The sequence below is a fragment of the Siniperca chuatsi genome, linkage group LG15 (genome assembly GCF_020085105.1).
Source record: "Siniperca chuatsi isolate FFG_IHB_CAS linkage group LG15, ASM2008510v1, whole genome shotgun sequence".
In the NCBI taxonomy this organism is placed as follows: domain Eukaryota; kingdom Metazoa; phylum Chordata; class Actinopteri; order Centrarchiformes; family Sinipercidae; genus Siniperca; species Siniperca chuatsi.
In genome coordinates this window covers 28,624,429-28,640,947 of record NC_058056.1, presented here as the reverse complement: position 1 = coordinate 28,640,947, position 16,519 = coordinate 28,624,429, and the positions used below count along the sequence as shown (strand labels likewise).

General features: G+C 41.5%; 1 protein-coding gene across 2 annotated transcripts in view; it reads right to left on the bottom strand.

Moving 5' to 3' along the window:
- Window positions 1-283: 283 nt before the first annotated feature.
- The window catches only part of LOC122861716 (MAM domain-containing glycosylphosphatidylinositol anchor protein 2-like), a 106,373-nt gene continuing 90,137 nt past the window's right edge, over window positions 284-16,519 (bottom strand). For both annotated transcript variants that reach the window (XM_044166528.1, XM_044166529.1), the window contains 6 exons: window positions 14,840-14,860; window positions 13,628-13,783; window positions 7,163-7,330; window positions 6,937-7,067; window positions 5,209-5,308; window positions 284-4,686 (listed from right to left, as the gene is read on the bottom strand). In XM_044166528.1, coding sequence (XP_044022463.1) covers window positions 4,598-4,686; window positions 5,209-5,308; window positions 6,937-7,067; window positions 7,163-7,330; window positions 13,628-13,783; window positions 14,840-14,860 — 665 coding nt within the window. In that variant the 3' untranslated portion in view covers window positions 284-4,597. The remainder of the gene's footprint in view (window positions 4,687-5,208; window positions 5,309-6,936; window positions 7,068-7,162; window positions 7,331-13,627; window positions 13,784-14,839; window positions 14,861-16,519) is intronic.

Below are 16,519 nucleotides of genomic sequence, written 5' to 3'. Positions count from 1 at the left end.
TACTGTGACGTTTAGTGTTGAAGGGACCTGATTAGGAGCAGAGTCCTCACAACGTGTAAACAGGTGCCTGTCCCCACAACATCATGAATACAAGTACAGGCACACACACACACACACACACACACACACTTTTTGTTTTTGTCACTTGTGAGGACAATGCTTTGTCTGTACCCGAGAGTTTAATTTGTAACCTTGTGAGGACCATCTAAGAGGCGAGTCCCCACAAGGTGATGAATACAAACACACACATAATGCAGCATGAAGACGGCATGACAGAAAACCGTTAAACGTTACATTTGGAGCGTATTTATTAATATAATAATAATAATAATAATAATGATAATAATAATAATAATAACCAGAATGCAGTGTAACTTTCAGTCAGTCCAACTGATCTGAGAATGTATTGCAGAGAATAATCACAGTTATAAAAATATCTTTCTTCACGCGTCCACAGAGTTGTGTTGGTGGCTTTTTAAAAACTTTTATTTATTGCCCCCCCCCCAAAAAAAAAAAAAAAAAAAAATAATCCAAATATAAACAACACAGCGATCGGAGCCCTCTGGGGAAAATATCAGGACGTGTTTTTCCACTGCAGAGAGTTGACAACCGAAGCTTTGACCAGCGGAGACGACTTTTATCACATCGAAGGAACATTTGAAATGTAGATGAATTAAGATGTTTTACTCCGCTATGGGAGCCTGAGTGATTCAACTGTTATATAAAATCAACATGTGACCATTTCTGAGGGTCTTACTGCAAACAGAGAGGGAAAAAGTTTGTTTTATAAGAGCCACAATTAATAAATTAAAAATGCATCCAAAGGGCTTCTGGGAAATGTGGTCTCTAAATCTGAAGAGACAATCAACGGCCATGTCCGAACTCTGGCTAGCTTCTGTAACTCAGTACAGTCGTTTTTTCATCAGGGAAACATATTCCTGATGTTTACTGTTCAGATAAATTAGTATCTACTACAAACAAAGTTAAACAATGATTATTCTATTGGCACAACAAAAAACAAAACAAAAAAAACTACAGCTCCCGGCCATCTTTGTTTGGACCCACACGTATGGAAGCCCATTTATGCCAGGATAAATAAAAAACAATTAGATGAAATATTAGGAATTACAAAAACAAAAGTACTCATGGCAAATCAAAATTATGAGATAAGTAAAAAAAAGTGACCATTTTAATTTTGTATTATAGTTCTGACTTGATTTCAATTTAGTTTGACTTTGTGTCTCATAATTTTGACTTTTGATTTTCTTTCTTTTCCTGGCTGTAATTGGCTTCCATACGAATTTACAGCGGCTTATTTCTTTGACTGGACTGTAATCACTAATGCACAGTTTGGATTTGGACACTTTTAAAAACATTTGCAAAAATGAATAAATAAACCCAGTGGCATTCGTCAGAGGCGACCGATCGTCCCCAGTGATTCCACCAAACAGAGCTAATGTGATAATGATGCAGCGGAGGATAAACTGATACCCAGAGGAGCTTTAATAAAAATCTGATTATCAGCTGCAGCGGAAGAACACACTGAGAGGAAAAGTGTCGCCACAGGGAGGAAACAAAATCAACAAAACATTAAAAAGAAATGATATTTATCTGAGGGTATGAGTTATCTAATGGATCCTCTGCCGAATGACTTCTCATCAGAGTTTCAGTTTTAGTGTGTAACAGTGGCTGAGAGGGACATCAGGCTCATTATCGTGTAGTGAAAAATCCAATAGAAAAGTTTTTTCACAAGGCATTTTTAAAGACACAGTGAATCATATAAAACCGCTCTCGACTTTATCTCACTGTGGCTCTCCGGAGACTCCCTGCTCACCGAGTCACATCCACTTTCAGTCAGTCAGATCAATTTAAATTCAATTTAATCAAATCCTGAAAATGATGCTGCATCCACATGTTGTTTACCTCAAATTCGTCATATTACAGAACCTGTCAACCGTCTTTAAATGTATTTTCAAGGTAAATTATTTTTTTGCTGTGAACCCACGTGAATCAGAACGGCAGTCGATGGTTTTTTCATGCGACAGCATGTATACGAGCGGAAGTACGGAAGCCCGTTTCTGCCAGAAAAAGATTTTTTTTTTTAAATGGATGAAATGTTAAGAATGACGAAAAAACTGTCACAAATATGACGAAATATAAGTCAAGTGTGTGACTGTTTCATTCATGACTACTTACAATTAATTTCTATCATCTTAACTTTTCTTTTCTTGGCAGAAATGAGCTTTGTCATGATACATGATGCAGAGGTGATGAACCTGAACATTTGTCCTCAAGGAGTTTCCATACAGGTGTGTGCAGGTGTGTTGTTCATGTGTCGACTCTGTTTAATTAAACACATTTTTGTCTTTTTGTGCTTTTTTTTTTTTTTTTTAAATGAATCCTCACCGTGGATTTTAGTAGAAATGTTTTGTCAGCGGGACGTGTATCAAATCCATTTGCTCTTGACTCAAACCATCAACTCCCTAAAGTTAAAAAACAAAAACATTAACCCTGGAGTTTTTCCACAAATAAAAAAGCTAAATAAAGAAACCTGAACTGAAAGTCCCACCCTCGTTAAAACCAACAAAACAAAAGAGATGGGGAGAGAATAAAAGTGTAAAGATCCCCCATCTTTATAATATCATAGGAACAATCCAAGATACATATTTCTTCCTCCTTTTTCCAAAAGCTCCGGCTGTTTTTATAGTTTAAGGTAACTGATGATCTCAGGTAGCGTCAAAGTCTCCGCCTCCTTCTGAAAACTCTTATTTTGAAATACTAAAATAGTTCGGAGAGACCAAATGCTCAAATCCCATTGGCTTAGGGCTGAAAATCGTCCAACAGGAAGTCTTTTATTTTGAAATATCAAGTCACAGATTGCATGTTGTTCTTTAAACTGTTAAATAAATCAAAGAAGTTCCTGTCTGTATCCAGAGTCTACTTCCTGTCCATGGCTTCTTCGTCGCCATCCAACATGGCTTCCTTTTTCCCAGAATCCTCTTGTCATCAGAAACATTTTCTTCTCAAAATAAAATAAAAAAAAACAAAACCAGAAGGTCTGAAGAAAATCTGTAAGAAAGTGATTCTCTGCATAATCAGACCGGGAGATATTTCTGTTCATGGTGATTTTCTCCTCGGCCATTAAGACATAATGATCCGGCGCTTTGTCTTTTTGTTTTGTTTCCGTGACGACGGCGTTCCTCAGCCCGGCGATCTTTTTCCTCTGTGAGTCTGAAGGCACTTGATGTCATGGCAGAGGGTGAACTCGCCTCCTCGGTTCGACGCAGACAGACAGACAGACGTCAAAATAAGATCTAAAAGTATTTTTTTTAAAAACTGCCGGTCCGCACGCTGTAAAAAGTTACCTCCCCCGGAAAAAGAGAGACTGCCGTTTGTCCGTCCAGCTCGCGGTACAGTACTGATGATCTGTGGAGGGGGAGTACGGGGGGGGGGGCGCTGGGGGCTGGGAGGGTTTATGAGTGGGGATGGCGGGATGGAGGGGAGGTCAGGAAAGATGACATTCAAGCTGTTATTTCCTCCTTTCTCTGACTGAAGCGCCTGATTTTCTGTGCTTTGTGGCGCCGCGATGAAAACAAAAGGTCGACAAGTTTCACTGGAGAAAAGCTTCAGAAGATCCTTTGGAAACATTAAAAACGCTGACGGATGATTAGTAGCTTGTCTACCTTTCACAAACCTCTTCTTTAAGCCAACCCGCTGTCTCTATTTTAACTGTTGTCGTGGTTACATGCTTTTAAGTAACCAGCGTTGTCAACTTTCTGCTGTAATCTGAAATCATCGTGTAAACACCTGGTTTCTGTAGAGTTAAATTATTACAGGTGCTGGTTCTGTAAGACAGGAAAACCACGTCACCTGCATGAACAGTGACCTTTTCAAATTATTACATTTAAAGAAATTGCTTACCATTTTGGGAAAACTTCCTCATTCTCTTTCTTTCTGAGATGTTGTGATGGATATGTTAAGTACCCGGAGTCAGGATGGGGTTAGCTTAGCATAAAGTTAGCATAAAACTAGGACATTCCAAGTCAAAATAATGAGAAATTAACCCAAAATTAGTAAGTCAAATGTGTGACTTTTTCATTCATGACTACTTACAATGAGTATTTTAATTTCTATCATCCAAACGTTTAATCCATGTTTTTCTTTTCTTGGCAGAAATGGGCTCCTAAAAATAAGCTTTCAAATCATTACAGTTAAAGGAGAGCGAGATGTTCAGGTGGATATGTTAAGTGTTGCGAGTCAGTTAGCTTAGCATAAAGAGTGGAAGCAGGGGGAAACAGCTAGCCCGACTGCTTCCAGTCTTTGTGCTAAACTATCTCTGATATCCACCTGAAAGATCGGAGTCTGGAGAAGCCGGAGAACAAGACGAGTTCACTAAATGTCGGACTGCTCCTTTAAGTCATCACTTCTTCATGTGATCTCTTGACCTTTTCTGTCAGCCATCTTGGCAGGAAGTCTCTCTGTAGTTCTGACTGTATCTTTGGTAGTTGGGGGGGGGGGGAGGGGGAGAGAGATGGGATTGGATGGGTGAGGACGGGCAGTAGAGTCAAAGGTCGTGGCGTCCCGTAAAGAGGAGGGGTCACCTCTGCCGGCCAATCAGAGCTAGACTCAGAGTGACGCACAGCTGCCATATATGGGGTGATGAGGGCGGGGCGAGCGACCTTAGATCTGTGTGGGAAACAAGAGAGAGCGAGAGGACATGTTTAATGAGACAGGAGAAAATACTGCTGAAGTTTTAAAAGAATCAGAGCGTTAATTCACATTTTCTTTTGACGGTTTTCTGGAAAGCTGTGGTTCCCAACGTGAGGTTTGGGCTCGTGCAAAGGGGTCGTGAGATGATCACAGCCTGCTGGGATCGAACACCTCAACAGGCTGAAGGTTTGAGACCCGAAAAGCCAAATCGTCACCATCGCATTTTAGTTCAGTACTGTTTGATCTTACGTACTGTAAATGTAAAGAAGACAAGCATGGATTTGCCGAATGTTTCAAATTAATTAAGTAAAGGGGGAAGCCACGTGGCCCTTAAGATCTAAAATTAAGGCGTTTTAAGAAGTTTAGTTTTCGCCTTTTAGAGGGATCTCTGGCTACCATACCAACACCTCCATTAGGATTAAGTTGTTTGGGATGTTTCAAGGGTAAATGGAGGATTAATTGTGTACCATGTCTTCATCACAGTGTAAGTGAACTCACTGTTGGGGGGCGGGTCTTTACATTCGCCCTCCTCGATGGTGACATCATCGATGGCGATATCTCCCTCGATACCAGAACCTCGAACTCCCTCCATCACCATCTACCAGAGAGAAAGACAGGAAACTGACCAGAGGTGGAGGAAGTATTCAGATCCCGTACTGCAGTAAAAGCACTGACACACACTCTGTGAAACCCTCTGCTGCAGTGAAAGTGTGAGAGTGTGATCAGGAAAAAGCCCTTAAAGCATTAAAGCAGTGCAGCGTCCCTGTGGCTGCTGTGCTGTTATATATTCTATCATCAGGTTATTATTCCTCGTGCATTAATGTAAAGCAGGATGTTGCTGCTGCAGCTGGTGGAGCTGGAGCTCATGTTGAACCGGTTTGTATCGGACTGCAGCTGATGATGCTTTTCATTCTGGATCCATCTGCCGATTCTTTTCTCCGTCGATCCGTCGATCGATCGATCGGTTTGGAAAACTGGTGAAAACGGTGAGAAACGCCGTCACGACGACCCAGAGCCCAAAGCGACGCCTTCAGCGTGTCGTCGTGTCCGACCGACAGTCCGAAGCTCGACGTTATTAACAAACATCACAGTTATTACAGTCGTTCAGACGAAAAGCAGCAGATCTGCACATCTGAGAACCAGGAAGTGATTTTTAAAGATATTTGTTGGGTATTTTCCACCTTTAATGGACAGATGAGAGTAAAGAGACAGGAAATGGGGGGAGAGAAAGCGGCATGTCGTGCAACAAAGGTCGCCACTTGGAGTCAAATCGGTGACGTTGCGGTTATATGGCCCCGTGAAATATTTTTGTACTTGTATAAACTGTTAATTTATAACAAAACATCATATTTTATAAACTTTTCATGTTTTTTGAGATGTGGTGGAGTAGAAGTATAAAGTAGCATGAAAAGAAAAGACTCAAGTAAAGTACAAGTACCTCATGTTTGTACTTAAGTACAGTTCTTGATCACTTAGTGACGAACACATCTGGACAGGCAGCAAACTTTAGTTTTTGCAGAAATGTGAAAATGATAGTTTGATAAACGTGGTCAGCGCTGAGCTCAGTGACAAACACACTGTGTTTCCTGTGGCTGCTTCACAATAAAAGCCAGTGTTTTAATGTGAAGCGGCAGCAGGAGAGTGAACAGGGACAGATAACACGCTGCGTTGTTTCCTGACATTTCGTGAATGGCAGACTCCGCCACTACCAATAAAAGCTACTATAAAAGAGAGATAATCACTCAGTATAAATACGCTGAATGACTCAAAAATGGGGTTTGACTTTAGGAAAATCTTATAATTATAACTTTAACAGCACAAGGGCTGAAACCATTAGGCCATTAATCGATTGATCGACAGAAAACTGCAACTATTTCGATTAACAATTTATGAATTAAGTAATTTTTCAAACTTTAGTTACAGCTTTTCCTCTTGTGTGAATGTAAACTGAACATCTTTGGGTTTCAGACTGTTGGACAAATCAAGCACTTTGACGACGTCACCTTGGACTTTAGTACATTTTCACTTTCTCCTTTATAGACCAAACGACTAATTGATTGATTGAAGAGACAGACAGAGTGTTTTACCGTCCAGACATTCGGATTCATCCAGCTGATCACAATAAAGTGGGTGTGCCCTGTAGTAAAGGGGGTGTGGCCTGTAGTAAAGGGGGTGTGGCCTGTAGTTAACGGGTGTGGCCTCTGACAAAGCGGGTGTGGTTTGCACCTGGAAGGCTGCGGTTGGGTGGATGTTGACCTTGGCTCGCCGCCAGCGGTCTCCTTGGTTACCGGTCAGACTCCAGACCGAGGTGTCCGTCACCGTCTGACCTTTCTGACGCAGAAACACGTTCAGCGCTCCTGCAGACAGAAACCAACGGGGTCAGGTATTTATTATTATTATTATTATTATTATTATTATATCCTGTACCTGAGACGGACTGCTGCAGTCTTACCTATGTGTTTCCCGTACATGTGGTAGTAGAAGGCGAAGCAGTAGGTGGGGTTGTTGGTGACGGAGGAGGGGGAGGAGCTCTTGGAGTTCGTGTTGAAGGTGGGAGACAGCAGCCGGGCCTTGTCTCCATCCAGCCTCGGCCTCGACGTCTCGATGTACATGTAGAAACCTGTGAGGCCGCCACAACACAGGCCGGGGTCAAAGGTCAGCTCAGGGGTCAATAAACTAATAAATTATTAAAACACAACCTATTCCGAAACATTTTTTCACAATTTTTATTGGAGTTAGTTTTGTTTCATCGTTTTATTTTAAGATGCCTTTTTTCAGAAGTCTGTTTTCTGTTTCTGTCTTTTATTTCATAACGTAAGCCAATCACATGCCTCTTAACAAGCTCAGCAACTGCTACCACAATTAGCCAGCTAGCTACTGTTAGCTATAAAAACAACAAAGCCGAAGGATTCTGAATAAAGTAACTAGCTGCTGGCCCAAACAAACACCAAACACAATAACTGATCTCTTCTTTTTAGCTACCAAGCTAACGGCTAACTAGCTAGGTTGGCTTGTGAGCTTGGATTAGGCCTAGCACTCAGCATCAAAGTGAAACGTCCCTGTTAGCGGCAGCAGCTAGCTGGTTAATCAACCAGTGTTGCGACTTTCTCTGTGGTCGCTGTAGCTAACAGGAGCTAGCTAGCTGGTTGTGACTGGATTGGGACTGAGGGGGCGGAGATCAGTGGCATGAAATAAAAACATACTTTGGCATTTTGAAAATAAACATATTAAATCCAAGCGAGTGTGAAGGAACACGCAACACACGGCTAATGGCAAGAAGAGTCAAATCGAGAGCATGAATTATTAAATCGTGAACACAAATCTTTCTCTCCATGACACCTGTCGGGCTTTTAATGTGTCCAGTACTTGGAATAAAGTGTCGGACGCGTTAACGTGTCGACCTGATGGTGGCGCTAGATGGAAAGTCAGAGGATCAGCAGAGTCAGTAAGATTCATCCTCTGGGGAACGTGAATGTTGGTACAAAATGTTATGTCAATCCATCATTATTATTTTCTTATTTATTAATTTAATATTGTACACTTTGAGCCTCCATAGAGTACCACCTAAAAATAAAATGCTGTAAAAACAGAATCAGAAGGGACAGAAAATGCAAAACAAATCACAAAAAAGAATCACAAAATTCAACTGGTATTTTCCTTTTTATTTAGTTTGAACAGGGAATTGAACCTGTGACCCTGCCTCGCTCTCCTCCCACTGACCTGCACAGATTAACCCACGAGGCGGAAACAGTAAAACCTAATGTAACAGTGGCAGCAGTGCAAACAAATCCACCTCCGGCTCATCCGGCAGAAAAACAATCCTCACTAAATAAATTGTACACGAGAAACTCACAGTCACGCATGTTTCCTGTTTGGCAGCGGACTTAAAACCGCTCGGCCCGAGGCTCACTTTAATGAGACTCTACCGCGGAGTGAAACCTCGCGGAGGAAACGAGCTGCAGAAGAAGAAGAACGGGGTGATTTTCCAGGAGGAAACGAAGAGGAGGAGACAGACGACAAACAGCTGCTGTTAACTGAACGTATGTGGAGTTATTTTAATTTTTTTACTTTTTTGTTGTCCAGTTAATCCTGATCATACTGCCAGAAACACTTGTTTTAACCCTCTTATTTTAATATTTCAGAGCAGAGGTGGAGGACGTTTTCAGAAGTACTGACACCACACTGTACAAATACTCCGTTACAGGTAAAAGTCCTGCACTGAAAATGTCACTTCAGTAAAAGTCTGTAAGTAGAATCAGGAAAATGTACTTAAAGTATTAAAAGTAAAAGTACTCGGTGCAGAAAAATGGCCCTTTTTTAAAATCAAACTTTATATTTGTGAGGTGTTTTTAAAGATTTACGTCTTGGGCTCGGGGTTTCCTGTTTCTGTGGTAGTCTGGACTACCTCAGGGCGGGGTCTGACGGCCAGGTGTTGACAGCCAATCACATTTGATTATTTAGCCTCTTCCTGCCTGGAGGAGCAGGCGGCCTCTGAGACGACAGGTCGTGACACAAACACATATTGCTGTGTGGCTATTTTCCACAATGCTGCTGCCGCCACGCCACGCCACGCCACGCCACGCCACGCCACGCCACGCCACGCCACGCCACGCCACGCCAAGTTTACGCCGGCTCGCTTCATTGGACAACAGACGAGTCAGAACACCAATCACAGACTGCGGCTTTTGTTTTCTCCCGTCGTGGTCACTTGTCGATGCAGAGTAAGTTCGGACTCGTGTACTCGGGAGTTTGAACTTGTCAAGTTCAACTCTGGAGTCCAAACTCCCGAGAACAGGAGGACCGGGACTCTGCAGCCCAGCTCGCCTCAGGTGATCACACCTCCACACACCTGTCTACACCTGTTGTGTGATAAAATAATCCCAACTCAAAAGCCCACTTTTTTTTTACAGCTTTCAACTGGGTTTATTCTGAGATACTGTCAAAAGATAACTTCAATCTTATGTATATCTACAATGGAACAAAACTGAATATACATCACTGCTTCTGTTCATTTTCACATATATATATATATATATATATATATATATATATATATATATATATATATATATATATATATGTATATATATATATGTATATATATATATATATATATATATATATATATATATATATATATATATATATATATATATATATATATATACATATATATATATATTGGTGAGATCTGTACACATGAGCAGCCTGTTGTTAAACTGTCCACTAAAAACATAAACTCAACTTTACCTTCAGACAAACTAATGTGGCAACAACAAATACTGAACGTCAGCTCTGAGACCGAAATGGACTCGGAGACATCAGAACCAGAACTACCAAAGAGCTGCTGACATCAGACTTATCGGATAAGTCGACAACATATTCGAAATCTAAATGGTCACTTTCTCGCCAAATATCAGAATTTCGTAAGTGACATAATAGCCGCTGGTTGATGCGCAATGCATTCTGGGATATTTGGCTCCCAAAGTATCCTGATGAAACACTTCGGGCTGAACTCGGCCGGACTTTGGCTGATGACGTTTCACAAGAACGCAGACTGAGAAAGGTCAGCAGGTTCATATTTCCATAGCAACTCCCGCCCTTCAGACTGCTGCTTAAGGTACTTTAAGGTGCAAATTCAGGACGTTTCATTATCACATGAAACATTCAGTACGACTCTGCGTTATTAAGGGGTCAGTAAAAAATGAAATGGCCTCCATATGATGGGAAAACGTGGAGGGTGCGGCCTGGAAGTGTGACGGACTTCATCCTGAGTCTGCACGTCATTATTGTCTCGGGTGCAGAAACCAGTCTCAATGTTTCTTTTCCTCGGACGGATTTCTTCCTTTATCATTGCGTCTGTTTCAAAATGGCGGCTCTAGAAAGAAGCTCTTGCACTTCGCTTCTGTCACCAAAATCTGACATTCAGTTTCTACGTTTTCGATAGCTGAAACTACTTCGGCTGTCAAACTGAAGCACTTAAGCCTCCGGAAATATCCGGACGTGACAGCTGACTGAGTGTTTAAAAGTAAGAAGTAAATTTACAAACAAAACTCTCAAGTCTGAACTGTCATTCTTCTCTGCAAACTATTTTTGCTCTGGGACAGATGCTAAAGTTATCTTTATCTAACTAAAGGCATATTGGACAGTTTGACAGGTCGGCTTCCTACGCCTACTTACAGATCCAGTGTCAGCGTTGACAGTACAAAGATAATTCAGTCAGACACTTTCCTCTCTGTAATCAGGCTGTGAAAGTCGGTCTGACAGTCAGTTGATAGTCAGTTTGTATTTGTGACATCCTGCTTTCTCCTGATAACGTCCCTCTGTCTGTATGGGGAGGGAGAAATGCCAAACTCCACTGGAAAATGTGGCAATTTAGCAGAGTGTTCATGTGATGAAATTTCCCTCGGGCAGCCACACTGCCTCTTTAGTTGTTAGTTGATCTCTGATCCATGTGATTGATTCTAACTAGCTAACTGCTAGCTAGCTGATGAAACAATGCCTTTACGTACTTACGGCAGAAAGGTAAATGCAAGACTGCAGACGGACGGTTTTGACATACAATTAAAATTACAAAGATAAAAGCTTATTTCCACTGTGGTCCCTGTTAGCATTGTTGGCTTCTGTCTCTACCTGTTATTATTTTCAGACTGTGACATTTTGCCGGAGCTAAAGTCACAAATTAGCTCTAGCACTGCAGAAAACCACTATTTAAACTGTAACTACTTTAATTCATATTCCCTGACCTTCGTTAGTTGGTGGCTAGGAAGCTAACGTCACCAAGGAAGCTAATTTAACTCGCTAGATGCCTTTTACTAAGATTATGACCAGACGTCCCGGTTTGTTTCAAGCTGGGTGTCCCGAGTCCTGACAAATATCTGTAAACCACAAAAATGTCCCGGTTTTCATCACAATTAAATTAATAATTCTAATATTGTACTTGTTGTATACTTTTGTTTTCAGTGCTTACATAGACCATGTTCTGTCCCACTCATTGTTACCTAATCAATATATATATATTAATAAGTATAAAACATGAACAACGCGCCACTCGTCTGATTTCAACTATCATTTGATATTAGTCCAGATCTCTCCAAACCGGCACAGTTCTACACAACCTGAATATTACTTATTGGGCATTTTAAGTTGATCGCACGTTGGTCACATGTACTCACTTTATACAATTACGACCTTTTAACGTTTTAAATCTGGGTTTTAAGTCGGGTTAATAAACGCTTTTATTTTTGCTTTTAATTGTTATTGTTTTTTGTTATCAAACATAATAATGTTCTTATTATTACTCTTATTATCAAGACCTAAATTCCAGCTGAGGACTTATAATTACTGAAATAACTCAACCCTAACCAAAGCTGGATGTGTCGCACCGCTCGGCCAGTAAGATGAGTTTTCTCGGCCTCTTTTTGATGACATATTCCAGCTCTGAACACTTGTATCCTGCAGACGACGTTCCTCCCTGAACCTTTTCCAGTAGAAACAAACTATTTAATCCACAGCAGAACAAAACTCTGCAGCGTGTCCGTCAAACTGCTCTCATTCAGTCAGCGAGGACTCGACTCCTCGGGCTGCTTCACTGCTGCTTTTTATTTTCAGCCTCTCATCGCGTTCGGAGTGGGCGTCGCCCGGCCCGAACCGGCAACGGTTCAGCGTTCGTCTCATCAGTCCGGCGCGACGGTTAACATTCAGAGTCAGCCATCTGAGTAATCCTCGGCTCTCCTCCCACTGTCAGAGCTGCTGGCGACAGCACGAGACGGAAAACACAAAGAGACACCAACAAATGAAAACTCAGGCAGCGATGAAGGAAACGGAGGAGTCTGAACGGGTTGGCTGGTGAAGACAGATCTGTGTGTGTTTCGGCTGTTAATGTGTCTCCGGTCTGCTCTCTTGTTTCCTGTTAAACACTCGTGGATGTACAAATGGAAATGGGAGTTTTTTTTGTTTATTTGTCTCCTTGTGGCTCAGACTGACATTTTAGGAAATACCCTCCTTCTGCTTCTCGCTGAGAGCTGGATGTTCAGATTGATGCCACTCTCTGACCGTTAAACATAAGGCTGCAGCTAGCAGCCGGTTCACTTTAGTTTCAGTTTATTCACAAACAGTTAAAATACAAGTACAATCATATAAGACATAATGGAGATTTGTGAAATGGGACACGCTGATAAGCTATCTGAGAATAGGGGCCCAGACACTAAGCAGGTAGTATTTAACATATATATTTACCAACACGTTGTCTAGATTTGAAAGAGTGCTTATATTATACAGTAACATTTACAACCTACAAAACATCTGAGACTAACCAAAGACCCTAAGAAACTCAAAAAACAAAACAACCTAAACCTAAAAAACGACTAAATGTCTAAACACTGGTTACATAGATACAATAAAGAGAGACATAAGGCACGTGGAAATAACAATACAATTTAAATGGATTCCTTTAGAAGTCCCTAATATATTTTAGTGGTAACTGATGCCTTGAGATCTTTTTGAAGACAGACACAGCTTAACTTGACTTGAAGTGCAATACCCCGAGTGTGTCGGAGTATTTCCTGGCTGGGAGCAGTGACTTCCTGGAGTCTGGTTGTTTGGCAACTAGTCCTGGCCAAGAAACAGTCTGTCACATACAACACCTCTTACACTTTAGAGGCGCTGGTTGGTGGGTTTTGTTACCTTTGGATAATGTATAGTATGTATATTATAATCTGGCACGAGATGAAACGATTAAACCCGGGGAGGAAATGAGGTCATTAGGCTGCAGCAGCAAAAGTGAGCTCCTGAACTAGTTTGCAGCTTTGCTTTACAAATGAAACGTTCAAAACATCAGTCAGGAACAAAACATTTGAACTGGATGTAACTGTGTGTGTGTGTGTGTGTGTGTGTGTGTGTGTGTGTGTGTGTGTACCCTGCTTGGAGCCGGTGTGGTCGGAGCTCGGCCCGGTGTTCGGGGTGTATTTGGTGTCTCGTGTGGCGGCGCTGTGACGCGTCCAGTCGAACTCGTCTGTTTTGTCCTGCGAGAACAAACACAGCGCCTCGTCCTCGAAACCGCACTGGAACTCCCCTGAACACACACACACACACACACACACACACACACACACAAATACGCAGAAATTACATTAACAGAATAAATCCTTTAAATGTGAACACATACTGTAAATCGCAGCTGATAATACCTCAATGTTAAATTTAAAGCGGTACAGTTTGAGCTATCTGCTGAACTGTGGTGGAAAGTGTGTTTATTTGTGAGAATTATCTTGAATAAAATATAACATCATAAATATTACTTCCTTAATCAGAAACCCAATGCAGAACTTCCATTGGAAATCTGCCGTTTGAAGCCCCAACTGAACTAAGCTTTAGTCGGTCTACAGACACAGTTCTGATGACGTGGTGATCGTTAGCTTCACGAGCGTCTTTCATCAATGTTTACTCATAACTTTCAGTTACAGCAAATAGTCAAAAAGTTAAAATAAATAATAAAAAAAAAGTAGTATACTGTAAATATAAAGAGCAACTAGACATGCAAGCAGGGCCAAGCACCTAATACAACAAACTACATTAATATATTCCTGAATGCTTTTGCCAAATATGTTCAGGGCGAAACGTAATTGCTGCCTGGATTTATGTTCATTGTTAACGGTTTTTTTTGAGTCCAGGAAATTTCACCTTGTTGTACGGCACTTCGCACGTACATTCATTAAAACATTTCTTCATCACGTAAATAAAAATTTGGGCAGCAAATTAGATAGATAAACAGTTTTTTGCTGCATCATTTCGGAACATTTCCACGGTATCATGCCGCCGACGAGTGCGCTTCCTGAGTCTACATGTTTAGAAAGAGCGCATGAGACTGCAGAGTAAGTTATATATTAAATGTAAAACTTTTATTTTTTGTCAGATGTCTCCAGATTTGGTATTACAATGCTGGAGGGTGCATACCAAATTTGGTGGCATTTCGTACAGGACTGGGTTGCACCAGCTGTAAATCCATCACTAAGTATGTGCGTAAAGTCCTTCGTAAGTTCTTAGTAACTACTAGCTAGTTTGAACTCACGAACAGCTGGTGCAACCGGCTCCCGGTGAGTAAAGACAGTCAGTGTCGGCAGGTACTTACTGAGATGTGGGTTAACAGGAGCTGTGAAGGGACAAAAGACAAGAACTCTGTTAGATCATCAAGTAAAATCCGTTAGAGAACAGAAGAAAAACGTTCTTCAGGTTGGATCTTTCGCAGAACCTTCATGCTGCTGGAAAAACAAAGAAGAGTGAAGTGTGACATAAATATAAATGTAGGAATGAACGATATATATCGGTGGCCGATAAATAAGAAAAATAAATTATTACTGTTCCGATGGTGGAAATACAGCCGATAATTAAGTCCGATAATGATGAGCCTAAACAGTTACTCTGTTTTTTATATCCTATACATTTTTATCAAAAAGGAGACAAGGTCTGGAGTTAACTAGCGTACATATTTAAAAAATTACAAACACATTTACAATAAATAAATGTATTCTTTATTCTAGGGATTGTCTATAAACATGTATTAAACTAGTCAATTTAAAAATATAACCTTTACTGTCCTCTTCACAGTTTTGCATTTATTAATTATTTATTAATTATTAATATTATTGTATCCTTATCGGCCATAACAAACAGATAATTAGAGGTTATCGAAATCCCATCTTGATATGAATGTCAATAAACATGGTTACATTTCACGTTGGCTGTGATTGGCTAGTTGACTCATCACGGCTGAGCATCCTGAGGAAAAATTCAAATGAAAATTCAAGATAATAAACAGGTTTTCTTTCAGTTTAAAACAGGAAGCAGATGTTTTCTTTCAGTTTAAAACAGGAAGCAAAAGTTTTCTTTCAGTTTAAAACAGGAAACAGAAGTGAAACAAAACCAGCTGCAGGTTTGACACAGTCATCTGTTTTTTAATCTGATTTTCAGAGCGAAAGGTAATTACACCACATGTCTGACACACACACACACACACACACACACACACACTTAGTGCAGCTGTTGGAAACTGTGAGTGTGTGAACAGCTGCTGCGTCATTTGGCAACAAGCTTGTGCTTCATTATCAACCAGGACTAATTGATGAGCTCTGGGCGCTGTCTGAGTCTGTGTGTGTACTTGTACTTCTATCACTGTGAGGACCAATTTTTTAGATCTTGAAAGTGAGGACGCTGGTTTAGGACCAGAGAAGAAGAAGCTGTAAAAAGCCTCTGAACTCGAGCCGCTCGGCAGCAAACAGCAGGCAGACGCAGTCAGAGAGCAGCTGCTGAACGTAGCGGAGCATCTAGCTGCTAAAGAGCCAGATGTTTCCCTCAGCAGCTGCTGGAGACCAAACACAGAGCTGACAGAGAGAAGACCGGACTGACGTCCATGTGACGTCATGTGACTCTGACACGCCTCCTGACGAAGCGTCATGTGACTCTGACACGCCTCCTGATGAAGCGTCATGTCGCTCTGACACGCCTCCTGAGGAAGCGTCATGTGACTCTGACACGCCTCCTGATGAAGCGTCATGGCGCTCTGACACGCCTCCTGACGAAGCGTCATGTCGCTCTGACACGCCTCCTGATGAAGCGTCATGTGACTCTGACACGCCTCCTTATGAAGCGTCATGGCGCTCTGACACGCCTCCTGAGGAAGCGTCATGTGACTCTGACACGCCTCCTGAAGACGTGTCATGTGACTCTGACACGCCTCCTGATGAAGCGTCATGTCGCTCTGACACGCCTCCTGATGAAGCGTCATGTCGCTCTGACACGCCTCCTGACGAAG